We start from the raw sequence: 18,727 nt of genomic DNA, 5'->3' as shown, positions 1-18,727 counted from the left end.
CCCTCATTTTATACTTTCTTGACTGCTACAGACAGGTTTCAAGCCCTTCCAACTTGGCAGCAGGAGTGTGGGGGTGCCCACAGCTCTATGGGGTCTGGAAGATGCCAAGGGAGGTCAGGGCTCAGTAAGCTTAGAAGCCTCCTTTACCTTACCATTGGATCTCCAGTTGAGGGCAAGATCCCAGGTGGAGTTGACTCTAAACCCCAAGCTACCCAGGGAAGCCAAGGCCTGAAAGAACCTCTTGCCTTAGACATGGTCAGGTACCTAGCCAGATCTCAGATCCACAGTGAGTACTATTTGAGATCTAGTTCAGCACCTTGTCAGCCCTGTTCTGACCATCCCTTAGATTCTGCTAATCCTTTTCTCAAGAACCTTCCTGACTTTGGGAAATAATTATCACAGTGGATGTGGCCCAGCTTGTCTTTGTGGGTTGAGCAAAGCAACCACGTCTGGGTAGAGACTTCGAGTCTTTGACACCTGGAGTCATGTAGTCAGTGGCTACCCCTAAGTGTATAGGACATGATGTTCATGGATACAATCACACTAGATATACCAGCCTAATGAAAGACTGCCAGAGACTTCACCCTAGGGCTATACCTCAAGAGTCTTGGCCTCAGAGCATTCTGGAGAAGGCTCCTTCAGAGTATCGCCTGCTCACACGGGAACCCTAAAAGACCGGGCTCAGTACCCTGAAGTGTCACCAGAAGGCTGGGGGGGGGGCTATCTTACCGTCCACACAAGCAGGCCGGGCTCGAGTGGTGCCTGCTATCTGCCCCTTTCTGCATGCACAGCGTGCCGTCTGCCGGGCGATCGTCCTCCGTGGCTGGCTGCTGTCCCGGTCTAGGGTCACAATCTCACAGGTCCCCGCGGCCAGCTGACCTGCAAGGAAGGAACAGCCGCAAGCTAAGTGGCCACAGCCTCAAGACCCACAGCCTGAAACCCACCCAGCACCCACCTAGAGTGAGGTTCACCACAGCTGGCTCAGCCAAAGAGATGCGGAGAGAGCTCTCTGTGACAGCCAGCAAACCATCTCCTCTATGCTCTGCCAGGGATTCCAGTCAGCCCTATCCCAATGGACAGGAAATTAAATGTGGCCATCTCCTCTACCACACACGGAAATGAAATCTCAGAATTGCAGAAGAAGGTGCTGCCTCCCCCNCCCCNCCCCNCCCCCNCCCTCCACACACTAGGATTTCTAATCAAGTCAAGCTGGTGCAGCCTCCATGATAATGTAGCAGGACACTGCCCTCAAGATGTGTTATCTTGGAGCCAAACAATGGGACAAACAACAGCGTATATATGTTCTAGCATATTGCAAGGAGGGACTATCATCCCCATCTGGGCGCAGACACCAAGATGGTCAGAGACCAAGTTATATTTCCTTGAAGGTCTGTCCACACAATACACAAGAATGTATATAAGAGGTATACCAAGACGCACAGTAAATATGTTACATGCCCAAGACTTGGCTGGCAGATATGGGGAAGACTATACAGATATACAGAGGAGGCAATCAAGTAAAAGCATAAGTTCTATATGGGCGTAGACTTGCAGGGGTGCATGTGCTGTGAGATACTCACATACGCATAGGAACATACAAGTTCACACATGTAAAGTGACACCCAGGTACACATATGAATGTGCTCATGTGTACACCCAGGTTCAAACAAGTACATTCAATTATACTCAGGTGCACACAGGCTACACGTGTGTCCCTGTAGATGCAAAGGGTCACATGGGTGTATTCATCTACATTCAGGCACATATAGGCGACACTGATGTCCCCATGTAAGCATGTATGTACACAGGGGCACACTCAGCAAGACCCATGTTTCATGTATGTTCATGGGTAAATACACAAAGTACACTCAGCTGTACTCAGGGGTACACACAGGCTACATGGAAGCTCCCATACAGATACACAGGTACACATGGGCACACTCAGCTGCACATGTTCTAAGTATTGTTCTGTGTGGACACAGGTGCACATGAGCCTGTGCCTTCATCTGTACACAGTCGCATATGATCCTGGACTGGCTCTAGAAGAAGAGTCACGTTTCTCCAAAGCCTCAACCTCACCTCAGGAGAGAGAATCCCAGTGGGAAATAACCCCCTGCAGTTTAAGCTGTCACTGTGTGGCCAATACCAGTAAGTGCTAAAGAGCAATACTGTCCAATAAAGATAGCGTGGTATTCATAGCAGACCATAAAAATGAAAAAACTGGCCACCTTGTAGGAGAACAGAGGGCATCCCTCAGCCTGGCTGGCGCTGCCGCCACATCATCCCAGCACAGTGAGCCCAAGGTCCCTCCATCATGCCACTTCACAGCCTCATTAGGAACCGAATCACAGAAACCGGGAGGTATGTCACACAGTAGGTGTCTACTGTGAAAGCCTAGAGTAGCTGCTGCCCCCCCCTGTAGGTACCCAGAGACCTCAAGGCACATGCATCCTGCATCTCATGGTCTCCTGGTTACAGGGCACACCAGAGAGATGCTGGATGTCAGAATCCCACCCTGGATGAGCGCCACACAGGTATCAGCTGGAAATAGCCCAGGGTCAGACAGGCAGACAGACAGGCAGACAGACAGACAGATAGGCAGACAGACAGACAGACACTTGAAAGGAAGTTAGACATGCACACAAGAGAGTGGCCATCTGATTTGCCACCATGGCAGGTAGCTCTCAGGGATTCTCAGCAGTAGCTCCTTCAACCCAGGGTGTCCTTCCTTACTGTATGGATTCTTCTGTGAATACCACACAAACATCCTTTCTCCAGGCAACAGGCTCCTGTTCTTTATCAGCCTTGTTGCTTGGATTCCCCAGCCCAACCCAGAAGCTGGTTAGAGTAGGTCACACACATTAGCAGAAAATATGAACAGGGTGGCTCAGCTTCAACAGCCCAGCAACATCCAGGTCACTAGGAACTTGGATATGTTCTGTCCTGATGTGATCGGGGACACAGGGGGATATTTCCTAAAGCCAGGCCTCTGTGGCAAGTCAGGGCAAGGAGGAACTGTCCAAGGTGACCATATTCAGCTGCTCAGAACCATGAAGGATGCTGACAGATCCTGGCTTGTGTGCCAAGTTCATGTTGGGAGAATGGATCAGACTCATTCAGAGTAAGGATAGGGCATCTTGGGCCTCTCTGAGGACCACAAGCCACTCCTTCTACAAATGCTCATGCCTACTCAAGCAGAGTGCAAGGGTCCAGCCAGAGTTCTCTCCCTCGGGCTGCTTGATTTGACTCATTCTACCCAGTCACACCCTGAATTACATGCTGTTGTTAAGAAGCAGGCACAAACAAACAGATGCATAGACAAGGAGATGGGCAGGGCAAGAGGAGCACCGAGAACAACCAATCAACTCTAGGACTGGCCCCAGAACCACAGCGCCAGGTCTGATGGGAGCCGAAAGGCAAACCAGCAGGAAGCGGATAGCAAGCTCGGCAGCACACGAGAAAGAAGTAATTTCCTTCTTGTGCTTGCCTCCACAATATGTGGACAGACGGCCACGTGGCCACCACCCTGAGTTCCTATCTTAAGACCTGGAGATTGTCTCCAGTCACTTTGCTATTCCTGTCAAACTTGGCCTACACACCGTGGTCAAGGTTTATACTGTCTGGGCCACATCAGTGCGGATGGCTTCTATGGCCAAGGCTTGGACACTTGTCTAGAGCTGTATCAACAAGGTGAGGGATACTACCAAGTTTATGACATCATACAGCTATAGTGGCCTCTGGACACTGGGACTGTCTGTCCTGGATCAGCATTGCACCGTCTTGGTCCCCATTTCCAGTTCCCTATCAGCAGGAGCTCCAAGGCCATGGGAGATGACCAAGAGACCATGTGCATGCACCTGTGTCTGTAAAGAGTAGGAGTGGGAGGGGCAGTGAATTGTCACCGAAGAAAGACGTGGCATAACTAGGCAAGTGTCACATGAGCAGGAAGCATCCCCTCACCCCCCAAGGATGAGCCCAATCCCAGTACCATACCAGGATCTATCTGCACTCAGGTGCGCATGAAGCTGTGACGGGGACTTCCTTTCATAACTAGCTGATCTCATTTAACAAGTCCCTACGTCACCTCCTCCATATGGGCACCATGGCCTTCCACTACTCTAAGATTGTGGCTGTCCACAAGAGACCACCTGCTACCTTTCACACTGTCTTGCGTGGGCTTTGCAGGGTAATATCACCATCCCAGCGTCTGATAGATGGACACCTCACAATCACATCATTGCTTCCTGTGTCTGTGCAACATAAGAAAGAAGATCTCTGTATTTTGTGTGTAGGTGGAGAATATGGGTTTAGAGGAGTTGTGATTTACAAAGCCATCGACCTGAGATATTTGCAGCAGGGCCAGCGTCTGTACACTCACTCCAGCTATCTCTTTGAGAAAACACCCTGGGCACAGGCCTTCCTCTACTTGGGCTCAGCTTGTTCTGTTTGCCCTGTGTGTTCCCTGAGGCCCAGGGTCTTAGGTAAGTCCCATGCAGGGGTGTATCCCTGTTAGCCAGAGAGCTAAGCAAACTTGACTGTTGGGTGAGTTGAGTTTTCAGTGCCTGGCCGTCAGGTGCACGAGGTTACTGCAGGGCTGGGCCATAGACCACAGCCCATTCGTGCCCTGGAACAGCATGAAGACATAGTGAGTATGGGTGTGCCTCAATGGCTGCTCAGATGTCAGTTCTGCCTGCCAGCCCAGCACTGGGATTAGGCTTTGGCACAGATCTATGATGAACACACATGCTCTCTGCTCCACTGAGTGTTGATGACAACTGAATCAAATTCTGGGACTTCCCCAAGGCAAGAGTTGACACTGTATATTGGCCTACCAGGACCTGACACCGCCTATATGCTGGGACCCCAGCACTGGTCCCACACCACACAGTCTGTGATCTGGATCTGGCTCTACATTGCATAGGTTAGGATCAGAAGTTAGCCCAACACTGGATGGAGCCCAGTAGAGACACTGGCCTAGGGGTATCGATGGCTACACTTTCTCTGGTCATCCACACCAGACCCACTCTGTCCTTCTCCTCCTATATCCATAGGTCCTGAAGACACAATCTTCTCGGGTCATGTCATACACAAGTGTGGCACCAATGCTATATGATAAGACAAATGACATAGTGGATTCATCTACACAACAAGATTCCCAGAGCCACATTCAGCCTCTGACTTCCTGGGTCTTAGAGACCCTGGTGGCCACAGGCAGGAAGAACAATGAATACCCAATGGGTGTTCATCAACTCCATCTATTTCCTTTTTTCTTAGAGAGACACAAACTGTCCAGAGGATATAGGCAGATACAGGGAACAGCAGACTGGAGAACACAGCACAGGACAGGTCCCATTAAAATGTCCAGCCATCCTCAGACCAGCAAGTTAGGGCCAAGCCTTTGCTAATCCTGTCTCAAATGTGACAAAGGCAGGAGAGCCTCCAAAACCTATGCAAGATTTCATGTAAACCTAGCCGAAGTCAATGGCCCCAGATAGGGTGATAAGGCTAGCGCTCTCTCTCTCTCTCTCTCTCTCTCTCTCTCTCTCTCTTTCTCTCTCTCTCTCTCTCTCAGCAGCTAGTATACAAGGTTTCCAGAGCAGGTGGGCAGGAAGCCCTGGCTGGGATGGGGTGGGGGGTGGGTGGGGGTTTGTAAGGAACAAGGTCCCAAGTTCTCTCCTGCATGCCCCTCCCCCAGAGGCACACATCGATGAGCTGTTTACCCCAACAGGGCTGTGACATACGTCTGAGAGGATACAGGATACGATGGATGTCAGAATAAAGACTCAAAGTGACTTTGACAGGAATGGAGTGAGAGGGTGGCATTTAACAATCATAAATGTCAGCTCCGTGTTTGGATTACAATGAAAACAAGGTAGAGCGTCAGGAGGCCAGAGGGGCTCTCCAGCCTTTGTTAGGTGGCTTTATCTGGCCATGGGATTCGGCATCCTACAGAAGATGCAGAATTGGGTGGGACCAGTAAAGAGAGACACAGTAAGGAGAGGCAGGGTACCCATGACCCTTCTGGAGTTCCCAGGTCACAATCTGTCTGCATGACAGAGGCCTCTGGTCCTTGGGTCATAGTACACTGAGCATGACTGCTGCCCCCAGCTCAGATCTACTCCAAAACGTAGAAACAGTACCATGAGATGCATGGATGGTTTAAAAAGCAAAGGGGACACAGCGGCCATGGGTCTGGGAAGACCAGTAGGGAGGGACACAGGGTTGCAGGGTGACCACTTCATTTTACATACCTTCTTCATGTGTGACAAGGGAGAGTTTGGGACCAAATGGCTTGAGAGAAGGCCTGCAGGTTCATCAGGAGTGTCTGGGAATCACATGCATGCTGTGCAGCATCCTTCTAAATCTGCATCTCGGGAGTATAATGATGGGTTTGCACACAGGGAAAGCATTTCTCACAGGTCCTAAAAAGCCTGCAAACCTTGTATGGGCATTTCTGTCATTCCATCTCAGCAGCTAGTATCCGGGACAGGGACCCCAGGAGGCCTCAACAGGGTGAACTAAGACTTTGAGGATATAAGAAATGAATCATGCAATCAACATATTGCTCATCTGCGTGCCAGTGAGGGCTGTAATATGCCTACTATGTGTACAGACTGCTTCTATACAGCCATGACTAAATCCCAGATTTGGTGATATGAGCCCACGTGGTGCCCTACCAGAGGATCCTCCACACCCATTCTTTCCTGGTCCCCTTGTCACTAATCTGTGTCAGTTTCCATGAGTGACATGCACCAGACGTGAGCTGCTATTTTGGGTTTGAACTGTCACATGCCTTGGCCTGCCAGACTGCAGAAAGGGTTCATCTCTGGGGATGTCTCCGAAATGGTGAAGTGTTAATCTGCTCAAAATAACACAAAGGGCTATTGATCTGACTTACCTATACCGACAACTACCCAAATCGCAAGACTGGGGATCTAGACAGGCTCAAGAGCCCTGCTTGTGACCTCTTTTCCTTTGACCTTGTGCTAAAGGATCCTCAGCCAGAACACTTTCTTTCCTGACACTCCTGGAAGGTGGGACAACTTCTGATGTGCTGGGTGCTACCTAAACCCCTGGGTCCCTCACCTATCAGGGGAGGCCACACGCCCAACCTGGAAGTCCACATAAGCCTGATGGTGTTTCAAGTTTAGAAGTGGCCAGGGCCCTGACCGCTGTGGGAGATGTTGCTGGGGCCAGACACTGTAGGATATATCCATCCCCTTATCCTGCACAAGACCTCAACTTCAAACTGCAGACAACTAAACCATCAGTCCCACCCAGGGCTCACAAATGAAGCTACTAATGTTGAGTTTTATCCCCAATTCTATAGGCACACGGTTCAAAGATTAAAATGTTCAGGGAAAAAAAAAAACATTCTTAAGATCTGATGGAGAATCTATCTCAGGTGTTTGAGATGGAATAAAACCAAGCCTCAATTAAATCCCAGGATCAAATTCTCGCTCATACTCCAACTACTACCGAGTCAATTAAGTGTGTGCCACCGATCACAAAACCCAACTCTGCAGAACAGCCGAGGATTATCGCTGCATGATAAGTGCGAGGGGAGATCTTAAAAGACAGAGCAAGATGGGTCATGCTGGTCTGCTATCCACCTAGATGTGTAGCTGAAGCAGAAGATGGCAAGGATTGGATCAGCAATCCAGAGCCCTGACCCTCTCTGGAGAGACCTGGTCCATCCCACACTCGGTGGTCAGACCCCTGCAGAGGGCAAGGAAAGGCACAGCTTTGTCACCAGGAGGCAAGACAAGCTCAGGGACGAGGAAGCAGGAAGACAGGCTCCCTGGCCCTCCATGGCTTGGGAAGACCTGCATTCTGCCTAGGGCCAGCTGTACTCCCAGTAAACTCCATGCGCAGTGAGACCTACAGACCTCAAGAAGAATCCCCTGGACCCCCTTGGCCTTGGCGTAGCTGTCTGGGATAGTCCCGGAATAAGGGAGTGATGACTGCATAGAGAGACAGCCAGCAAGATGGTAATGACCTCCGGATGGTGTAGGCACACTGGCATCCCTGGATTCATATGTGAACATAGAAGCCCTGAATAAGCATGCCTGACATGTTTTTGGAGATATGGTTGAACCATGAAGCCAGCCCAACCTGCCCAAAGGTTTCATTCTCTGTAGGTTACCAGCGATATACTGGTATACATCATATGCAGCATATATAAGCCTTTCAGGGATACAACAGGCTCATGGGTTCATGGTTGGGATATATATATATATATATATATATATATATATATATATATATATATATATACCTATATATATATATATATATATATATATACCACTTACATATAACAAATGCACCCACACATATCCAGACCATGATTAATTCACATAGATATGCACATGCCATGTGTATACTCACACAAAGGCACTTATATATACAGACCACAACACGCATACACATACAAACGGCACATTGCATATAAACACCATGCTATATTACCATACCATATGAACACATGACGCAGCAGAGGCTGTGCACACCACAGCTTGCAACTGCACGCTCACACTCAGGCATATGAGCACAGTCGGAGATGTGTGTGCAATGTTCTTCAGGCTTAGCACTCGGATTGCCCCTGTTTGCTAACTACAGAACCGGTACCTAGTTTCCCAATTCAAGCAAGCCTGCCAGGGTACCCACGAGTTCCGAGGTTGTGTCCCTCACCTCTCCACTGGAAACGAATTCTCATGGCTGCTCTAACTCAGGAGGCCACATGGAAGATAGACTACGGCTGTAGATGTGCCTGGTAAGTATGTTTATGAGTAGGAAGCACCCACAGCAAAGGCTTCCAGTGCTTCCAGAGCAGCTTCCTTAACCGCACCTCCATGCCTCCTTAACTAAACTTCAGCAGTTGGAAGGACAAAGGAGCAATGGTTAGGAGCACAGTGACAGACTGGGCTGTTTGGACCCTCCCAGAGCCCATGTCAAAGCATCAGTTAAGTTCCTTTCACGAACTTCCCAGGCACAGCCCTGTCGTTGGTACTCCCCCATGGCCAGGCCACAGATGTCACCAAGAGACAACTCAGCAGACAGAGAGCCTGCACACTGACAGAGTAACGTCTCCAATTAACGGCAAAGTACAGTTGCAGGCTGAGGTCACTGCATATCTCCAGGGACCGAGGTGCAAAGAAGGTAGAGAGGCAGAAGGTCTGAGAGAGAAACAGGGTTCTATTTATCCAGGGCACTGAGAAGCTCTTACAGGCAGCACCTATCAGGGTGGAGCCTCTAGTAGGGCATGGGATAAGTTCTGGAAGGTTCTGGGTCCATGAGTGTATGGTTGATGCAGGGTCATGCGGGGTAGCCACAGGTTGGAAGGGAAACTCCATGCCTTCTGACAGGCAAGCTCTAGAGCCTCGGGCCTTCCATCTGCCTATGCCAGCTCTGTTGCTCTTCCTAACTCTCTCTGCAGCCTGCTGATTCTCTGGCTGAGCCTGCTGCCCCGATGGCCCAGTGCCTCCGCTAACTTCTCATTCCATCTCTCCTGTCCTGGTGTCTGTCTGCTCAGCTTTGTCAGAAGCACCCCAGGTCAGGGCCCCATCCCTTGCACACTGGTGGGAAAGTACCACAGCTGCCCCTTCAAGTATGTCAGGCTACCGGGATAAATGCCTCCGCCTAGGGCCTGTCTGCAGACCCTAAACCAGGTACAGGGACAGGGCTGGTCAGGTAGCAATGGCCTAGGATCCTAGGAACCTGTACAATGCAGTTCAGGCAAGTGGCTTTCTTAGGGCCTTGCCCTAAGCCAGGTCAGACTTACAGCTCTTCTTTGATATGGAAACAAGCACCTAGTTCTACCCAAATGTCCAGGCCAGCCACCAGCATCTAGGACTGCTGTGCCTGATGAGTGTACCAGGGACGGGGAGGCCATACCTGTGATCCACACATCTAAGTTTTCAGCAACATTGCCCCAGTATTCATGATTTCTAGGGCCTCCTGACTGCCACATGATTCAAAGGTTATGCAAATGAACTCTCATGTGGCAAGACCACAGACTAGCCAGGTCTACCACTTCCCTTCCCATCCTAGACAAGTACATCAGAGCAGGCTAAGTAGCCACTACTCTCTAGTAGTATGTATGTATGTATGCATGTATGTATTATGTATGTATGCATGTATGTTTGCATGTATGTATACATGTATGCATGCATGCATGTATGTATGTATGCACTTAGAGAGTAGGGAGGAGAGGGTGGAAAGGAGGGAGGGAGAGGGAGAAGTAGAAGTAGAGGCAGAGAAACAGTGATAAAGAGATAAAGAGAGAGAGCGACAGAGAGAACCCAGGAGGTTGGGCGAGAACAGAGACCTGTGAAGTAAGAGTAATAAGAGCAGGTGGTATCCCGGTCTCCCCTCGTCTGGGGGAGACAGCCTACTTCCACACAGGAGCTAATATCATGGAATCTCTAGTGTGCAGAGCAAAATGATGGTCCAGACAAGTGAGTTATAGACAATTCCCCCATGTAGAGGGCTGGGGATGAGAGTAGATGCTCCTGATAAACTGAAGACACCTCCCACATGACGTGAGGGCATGTTTGCACAACCAGACAGTGAAAAGTGTGACTTGGGTAACAGTTTCCATGGGAACTACCCTGGGACCCCCAGGGGATCCCAGGGTCCACTTCCGATACAGAATGAGTGAAAGTGGCGGGTACTGGGAAGAGAGTCAGGCTGATGGCTGGACTGGATGGTCAGAGGCCCCGGAGCTGTGTCCTTGAAGGATGGGAAAGACAATCAGATCTTTTTTTCAGGAAGGAAGGGGTCTGCCATACTATGACAGACTAAAGACTCTGTGAGACATTGTCTCAACCCCAAGGACGTGGCAACCAGTTCTGCAGCCACTGGACCAAGGGCTTCCAGATGAGGGCCTCTGCGGCTACCACATCCCCCAGCTCTGACATCCAAGGGAAAACTAGAGCTGGCCTGGTCATTTTGGAAAGTGGGAAAGGGTACCTGGTACAGATAGGAAAACAGGTTCAGGAGAGTCAGCCTTCATATGTCCTGAGCTGGAAGAGGCCCAATGCTGGTAAAGGCAGGATGAGAAGGTGAGCTGAAGGGGTTGGGGAACCCTGGAGGGGCTGCAAAAGCTGCACATTATCACCAGAGTAGCTCCCATTAGACCTCCCCTCTCCTGCCTCGAGAGATACTGTCTAGCTAACTAGCTTCCCCAGGTGCTCCAGGCTCATCCCTAGGTCAGAGACGACCCCCAAGACAAGTTCAGTCCAGCCCCTAAGTTCAGATTCTATGTCACTATCTAGTGACAGAGAATATGTAAGCATGGGTCTTTTGGACCAGAGCCTAGCACAGGAGCTGTTCTGGCTGGTCCCAGTCACCTAGAGGCTAGATTTAAACCCAGATACCTGGAGCCACCAATCAGGACTGCTGGATGCCCTTTTGAAACATCTCTGCAGGCTACATTCCACCATGCATATGCCAAGAACCCAGGACCTCAATAGTATGAACCTATACCTCCACTCCTCGCACATCTCTCAAGAGTGACAAATGACCTTGCTCACAGCATGGAGTGTGATTACTGTTCCCTGTGGGAAGAGGTTGGTCCCAAGGACCAAGATGAAGCTGCAGCCTGGGTAAAGAGGAATGGAGCTCTCATTCTAAGGGTTTGTCTAACAGCGTGGCCTAAAAGCGCTTAGAACACCCACAGCATTCTGTTGTATAGCACAAGTGCAGCGCAACGAGCAGATCCAACACCTGATGACCTATCGGGCTGCAACGTATACTGGGTCACCTGGTATTGTGAGAATTTCTTCCCCAGGGGAACATAAACAACATCTATCTCCTCCCTATAAAGCCCCAAAGACGAATCAAAGTAGGATTTGACCAGAGTTCACCCTGGTGAACCAATGAGTTGATTGGGCTTACTTACAGAGTGATGGCTGGGGTTGCTTACAAGAGTCTGCCTGGGTAACCCCAAATCAGCTATACTTTCCAGCATAAAAGATGGTATCTCCACGGTTGCATAGATGGAGTCTCCCCTCAGTTAACTTCCCACAGTGTATACTCTAAAACTATCCAAGACTAAAAGGCCTACAGCTAGGGCAGAACTGCATCTAACTGTGGAGGAGATCCAAGAGGGAGCAGCAGCCAGAATGTCAGATGAAACTCCATTGATTTCTCCAACTCCTGTGAAGAACTATCAACAGGAACAAGCCCATTTCAGGGAACCCTCCAGAGAGTCACACTGTTCTGATAAACGCAATGGCTGCTATGCTGCGGAGTGGGCTCTACAACACAGAAGAGCCCTCCCCTCAGGGCTCCCAGGAGAACTAGCTGCCAGGGCAACCCTTTTTCTCCCAAAGGAATCTGCCATCAGTGCTCCCCAGAAATATGAAATTGTTGTATGTCCAGTCTGGGTCCAAGCAAGGCACTTAATATGCAAGAGGCCTCTAGAAATGGATTACAGGAGATAAGCTCCCAAGAGGGACTTCAAGTCCCTGGAGGTTGGTGAGCTCTGTAGATCTCCCAGCAGGCACCTGGTCATCTTGGCATTCATTCTTAGCAACTTAACATTACAGGCCATTGAGACTGCTCAGTGTGACAGATGGAATCCTCACCTAGTCTAGGAGCTAGTCCTTCTAGGAGGGCAGAGTGGGGTGTGGGTCTAGATCCTTCAGGAGTGGGCTTCACCTGTATCTCAAACCCTAGGCTGGGAGACTCTGGAGTCCCCTGCTCTTCCTCCTGCTTTTTTTTTTCTCTAGGTAGAGTGAATACGCACCCCCCCCCCCATGTGCTGCCTGCACCTCAGCAGGCAGGGCATTCTCTTGAATTAATTATCAGAGTAAAATTGGAGCTTAGGGAATCCCTCTCAAGCTTGTCCCTAGGGCTCAGCTGGAAGAAAACAAAGTACACCCCAAGTCACCACCCACAGGGGGAACCCAGATTTCCTGCCTCTCTTAGCACCCTCACATCAGTGACGTGTGGCCTAGGATGTGTGGTGAGAGCCCAAGAGCCCACTTCCCTGATTTCAGTCAGATAGGTGGAGAGCGGTCGAGGGGACAGGGACTCACTGCTGTCTTCTGCTTCCCACACACTGAGGCTGCTCCAATGCCCAGAGCGATGTCCACTGGGAAGTGCCTGGCCAGCTGGACTCCGTTCAATTATCCCCTTAATGTGTATATTAATGAGGCACTGCTGCCTGCCTTGGCACGTCCAGCACAGGGCCCAAGACTGATCCTGAGATGGTTTTGGAAAGCTGTTGCTACAACATCATAAACACAGCGATTACGGCTCAGTTTACAACTTCACCAAGGTCAATAAAAGACAGGCTGCAGGCTACCAGTGAGCATCCCATGATAACCTGTAGGGACCAGAGCCTGGGGTGGGGATGAGGCAGACATCTGACCTGAGGCAGTAGGGTACTTCCTTGGTCTTGATGCCATGGTAACAGGACATTCCTAGAATGCCCTCTTCCCACTTGCAAGGACAGCAGATTTCAGCTTGGCCAGCATCACAACCCCCGAGGTAACTGACGCATCTACCATTCTGAAGCCTCAGTTTCCCTGCCAATGCAGTGGAAGGAGGAAGGCAAGCCCACCCACTTGGGAGCCTGTGACATAGGTGCCAGCTTGAGCTCTGGTGTCCAGTATCAGGCTTGACATGGCTAAGGGCCAGCAGCAGCAATACCCAGTCAGTCCCCTGTATTTTCCAGGCCTCTGTGCTTAGCTGCACAGCAGTAATGCTTGTGGAGTCCTGCTCAGTTCTAGACCAGTGTGGCACATCCTACCCCATACTGGATAAGCATAGGGAGGGAGGTAGGAACAGCAGCCTTAGGGTTTTAGGTCACAGCAAAATCTCATGTCTGCCCCTACCCTGTTTCAATGCTGCTCTGCCATCTGCCTCCTCTTCTCAGAGCACATGATAGGAGTGTGTCATGCTCAAGGTTGAGACAAGGGGTTTGGAAAACCACTGGTAACCCTGCAGGGGATGCTCGGAGCCAGGTCACTGTCCAGCCTGTGTGTCCTGTTTCTGGGGACACACCTGCTCACATATTCTTCTGGTGAGATTGCATTGCGTCTCTACCTGGAGCCAACAGCTGCTCATCACAAGTGGTCAGGGACCAGCAGCCTTCGGGGCATCACACCTGCTGCAAACCCTCTGTTTGAGGAGGTCCCACTTGGAGGAGGCTTGGATGGTTCAGGCAAACTGAACCACTATCAGACACTTTGGTGAACTTTCTTCAATGTTCCTGGTAGCATGGATGCTTAGGTGATAGAAAAAAACCTAATCTTCCAGCCCATGTGTGTCCCGAAGATGAAAGAAATAGAATTTACAGGACCATCACCTGGAAATGGCTCTGCTTACAGTGACGAACCCTGCAGTCTCCCTGGAAAACGTCTTCCACCATGGTGAAAGAGCAAGGCCATGAGAAATTGGGGCATCAACCACAGGCTCATGCAACTATGAGCCCAGTGACAGGGAACTATAAAAAAAGAAAAATACTGCATCTAGACACAGACCTTATACTTTTCACAGAGTAATTCAAAATGCGTAAGAAACCTAAATATAAAGCACATTAACGTGAAAGTTCCAGAAGCAACACAGGAAGAAGAAGAAGAAAGAAAGAAAAAAAAAACCTATGCGAGATTGGATTTGGTGACAAGTTTTTAGATAAAACACCAAATTCGAAATCCTTGAAAGAAGAAAATGTGACAAATTAGTCTTTGCTAACACAGAAACATCTGCTCTGCAGAGACGCTGCAAGGAGGACTGAAAAGACCTGCGGAGACAGGGGGATGACATCTGCAAACCAAGAAGCCGATGATGACGCGGGTCCGAGACATCCCGAGAAAAGACCTTAAAATGCCAGAGTGAGAGACAGATCAAAGACAGCAGACAAAGACGGCCACAGACACCTCTCCCCAAGTGGCAAGCAAGCCACCAGGAAGCATCCAGCCCCTATACACCGATGGCAATGGAAAAATGCCAAGTCCTCCCCAAATACCAAATGCCAGCCAGAGTGTGGAGCAAAGGAGTCCTCAGCCACAGCTGCTGGCAACCCAGGGTGGTACAGCCATGTGGAGGAAGGTTGGCAGCTTTGACAATGCAAGACGCTCCTACTAGACAAGGCCACGCCCCTAGGTATTTAGCCAACTGATGTGGAAAGTAGTTCTGAGTGCACACACACACTCTCTCTCTCTCACACACACACACTGCATACAAACATTTAGAGCAGATCTACCCATCATTTCCAACACTGGAACCATGGAGATGAATCTCAGGCAGGGTGCATAAAAACCCTGAGGCTTAATCCTCTTCAGGAACATTGTTTAATAGTAAAAGGGGCAGACCCACAGAAGGGCACAGGGGAGAGTCATGAGCATATATCTCTAAATGAGGTGACCAGTGGGGAAAGCCACAGACCATGGGAGTCTTAACTGTATGATGTTCCTCAAAGGGCACAACCACAGAAAAGGCCAAGCAAAGAGTGGTCATCCCAGACTTGGGGAACTGAAGGACAGAGGAAAAGATGGGATCCACTGTGGGTGGAGACTGAAAGGCTCTGGCATCGCACTGCAATCGGGATGCACAGCACTGCAGATGCGGCCACACTGCATCATTTAGTAAGCCGAGGAGGAGGGTAGGACTCAGGTGGTGCACAGAGCCACCTCCGCGATGAGGCAAGCCACACTGGGAGCCAGCAGAGCCTGTGAGACTGAGGGCAAAGGAGCTGGCCCCAAGCACAGTGCGCTGGGTAACAAAGCTGTTTCCATGGGGACCCACTATTGGTCTGACACCCCTGTGTGTGCACACTTGAAGGAAGACACGATTGGATGAGCGGGTGGCAGCGGTGGGAGGCGGCCTTCTGCACAGCTGTGGGAGGTTGCAGATAGGCAAGAGGAAGGGAAATGACGGTCTTGGCGGTGACAGGCTGGAATCAGAGTGGCCAGTGTGTGGTCATATTTGTGTAATATGGATACAGACGGTTACATACACAGGTATACATATGGGTTCCTTCTTGTGGCAGCCGAGAGGGCCGAGAGACCATGACACTCTACCAGCCATAAATAGGCTCCTAACCCACTGGTTTTAACACCACTTAACAAAGGAAGGAACCTGAACATTGTGGGTAGGGCAAGGCCAGGAAAAGTGGAAGAGAAACTCAGAGACCTGGTTGTCCCCAAAGTAAAGACGTGTTTAGGAGACAGAGAAGAACTGCAGTGAATGTGTAAGAGCCACAGGACAGACTCCGAAGACCAACGTTAATTGGGGAGAACCGTTATAACTGGGTGGCAACTCAGGGATCTAAGATGCATGATGCTACACCGCTTTACATAAGTCAACCAATCAACATAGGGATGGAATAAAGTCTTCTGTGCAGAAATCCATATCCTCTGAGGACACTCACCCTTGCCAGTCCAGCGTCACCATCAGTGCGACAGCACGTAGTGACTTCCTCACAAAGAGCATACTACAGAATGGGGAAGAGCAACCATCCCCGGAGAAGCCGGGGAAACAGGATTTCAGGCAGGAAGTCAAGTCAAATAACTCACACTGACAGTGGAAACAGACTGAGTGCGGGGCCAACCGTCTTCTTGTCAAAACCCTGGAACCCAACTCCAACTGCAGCGGAGAACACTAGATGAAGATTGACCATGGGGGACTTTACCAAAGCTCTGACAGGCACAGCTCACAATTATTTGTCAAGGTCACAGCCTTCGGGATCTCTTGGAGGCTCACAGTTTCCAGGAGCCAATAGACCAGGATGGTGAAACCCTTTGTGGAGGTTTCAGTGGGATCCAAACTCACAAGGACACCAGATAAAGGATGATGATTAAGAACTTAGAAACTTACAACATGCTGGTGTTCCTTCTGCGGTGATAAATGTGCCACACCAAGGTCAGGTCATTGTGCTGTTGACTACAGTGCTGGCCAGGGAATCAGTATGGGGCACATGGGGCTTTTTGAACTATCTCTCCAATCTCTTTATAAACCTCAAACTTTTCTGAAGAAGGAATTAGCTCTATGGAAAAATTCATGAAGACATGAGGGATGATGGCCTCTGTGGCGTACATGCTGGGGAACTCAGTGGATGCCTTGTGGGGCCTGCGCCAGCATCCGATGCGGTTAAATGGGGCGTGCATGGGCCCACTGGCCTGTTCCTTCTTCACACCTGTCTCTGGCTTTCCAGGAAATATGCTGAGCCCTGGGAATTTCACATCAGCCTTGTGCTTAGCAACAAACGGCCCATTTCCCTTCTCCTGGGCACCAGGAGTCCTGGCTGAGATATCTCTGCTCAAAAGGCAGGGCCAATTATACCCATATTCCATGGGTTGTTGCCCATGGCTAGAGTATATCAGACTTTGTAGCTCCCTGCAACAGTCAACCAGGGAACTAATGAATGAGGTTTTGTAAGACACACACACACACACACACACACACACACACACACACAAATAAATAAAAACAAGAAACCTTCCCTGTACTACCTGAGCTTCTTTCAAGGTCAAAGGTGACAGCTGCAGTTTGAGCTCAACTTGGCCACCCCACATAGCTTCCAGAGCACGTTTCCATGGAGCTGGGCTCACCTTCTGCTGTGGTAATTAGGGAGACACTGGGAGGGCAGTCTGGAGATGAGACCTTCTGTTAATGAGCAGAGGCACTCAGAGGCACTGTCTGTACCTGTTGCTAGGATTAAAGTAAGGCAGCCAAACTCCAGCTCGCACCATTGTTCACTGTCCAGCTTAAGACATATCAGTCCAGGAGCTGCCCACCTCAGCCTGGTGATGGCCAGGTAGGTCACAGAATAATGCCAGCAGTGTCCTGTGGCTAAGCCATCAGTGGTTCTCAACCTGTGGAACATCACTCTTTTGGAAGTGGAACAACCCTTTTACAGGGATTGCACATCTGTATAACCGATATTTACATTACAATTCATAACAGTAACAAAATTACAGATATGACGTAGCAATGAAATAATTTTATGGTTGAGGGTCACCGCAACGCGAAGAACTGTATTAAAGGATCATAGCATTAGCAAGGTTGAGAACCACTGCTCTAGATAGCCAGAAACACAGCCTCAGCCACAGCCACAGCCTCAACCACAGCCTCAACCAGAGCCTCACCACAGCCACAGCCTCAGCCACAGCCACAGCCACAACCACAGCCTCACCACAGCCACAGCCTCAGCCACAGCCTCAGCCTCAGTCACAGCCACAGCCACAGCCACAGCCTCACCACAGCTATAGCCTCAGTCACAGCCACAGCCTCAGCCACAGCCACAGCCTCAGCCTCAGCCACAGACACAACCTCAACCACAGACACAGCCTCAGCCACAGCCACAACCACACCCTCAACCACAGCCACAGCCACAGCCTCGGCCTCAACCACAGCCTCAGCCACAGACACAGCCTCAGCCTCAGCCACAGTCACAGCCTCAGCCACAGCCTCAGCCACAGCCTCAACCATAGCCTCAGCTACAGCCACAACCTCAGCCACAGACACAGACACAGACACAGCCTCAGCCACAGCCACAGCCATAGCCACAGCCTCAGCCACAGCCTCAACCACACCACAGCTTCAGCCACAGCCTCAGCCACAGACACAGACACAGACACAGCCTCAGCCACAGACACAGCCTCAACCACAACCACAGCCTCAGCCACAGCCACAGCCACAGCCTCAGCCTCAGCCACAGACACAGCCTCAGCCACAGCCACAGCCTCAGCCACAGACACAGCCTCAGCCACAG

At 50.3% G+C, this 18,727-nt stretch overlaps 1 protein-coding gene across 2 annotated transcripts in view; it reads right to left on the bottom strand.

The window, feature by feature from the left end:
• The window catches only part of Tafa5 (TAFA chemokine like family member 5), a 216,651-nt gene that overhangs the window by 77,808 nt on the left and 120,116 nt on the right, over positions 1-18,727 (bottom strand). For both annotated transcript variants that reach the window (XM_021216676.1, XM_021216677.2), the window contains exon 2: positions 730-879. In XM_021216676.1, the coding sequence (XP_021072335.1) occupies positions 730-879 (150 nt within the window). The remainder of the gene's footprint in view (positions 1-729; positions 880-18,727) is intronic.

Source organism: Mus pahari, chromosome 17, assembly GCF_900095145.1.
Source record: "Mus pahari chromosome 17, PAHARI_EIJ_v1.1, whole genome shotgun sequence".
Taxonomy (NCBI): domain Eukaryota; kingdom Metazoa; phylum Chordata; class Mammalia; order Rodentia; family Muridae; genus Mus; species Mus pahari.
Note: the sequence above shows the minus strand (reverse complement) of the source record. Positions and strands in the feature narration are given on the sequence as shown.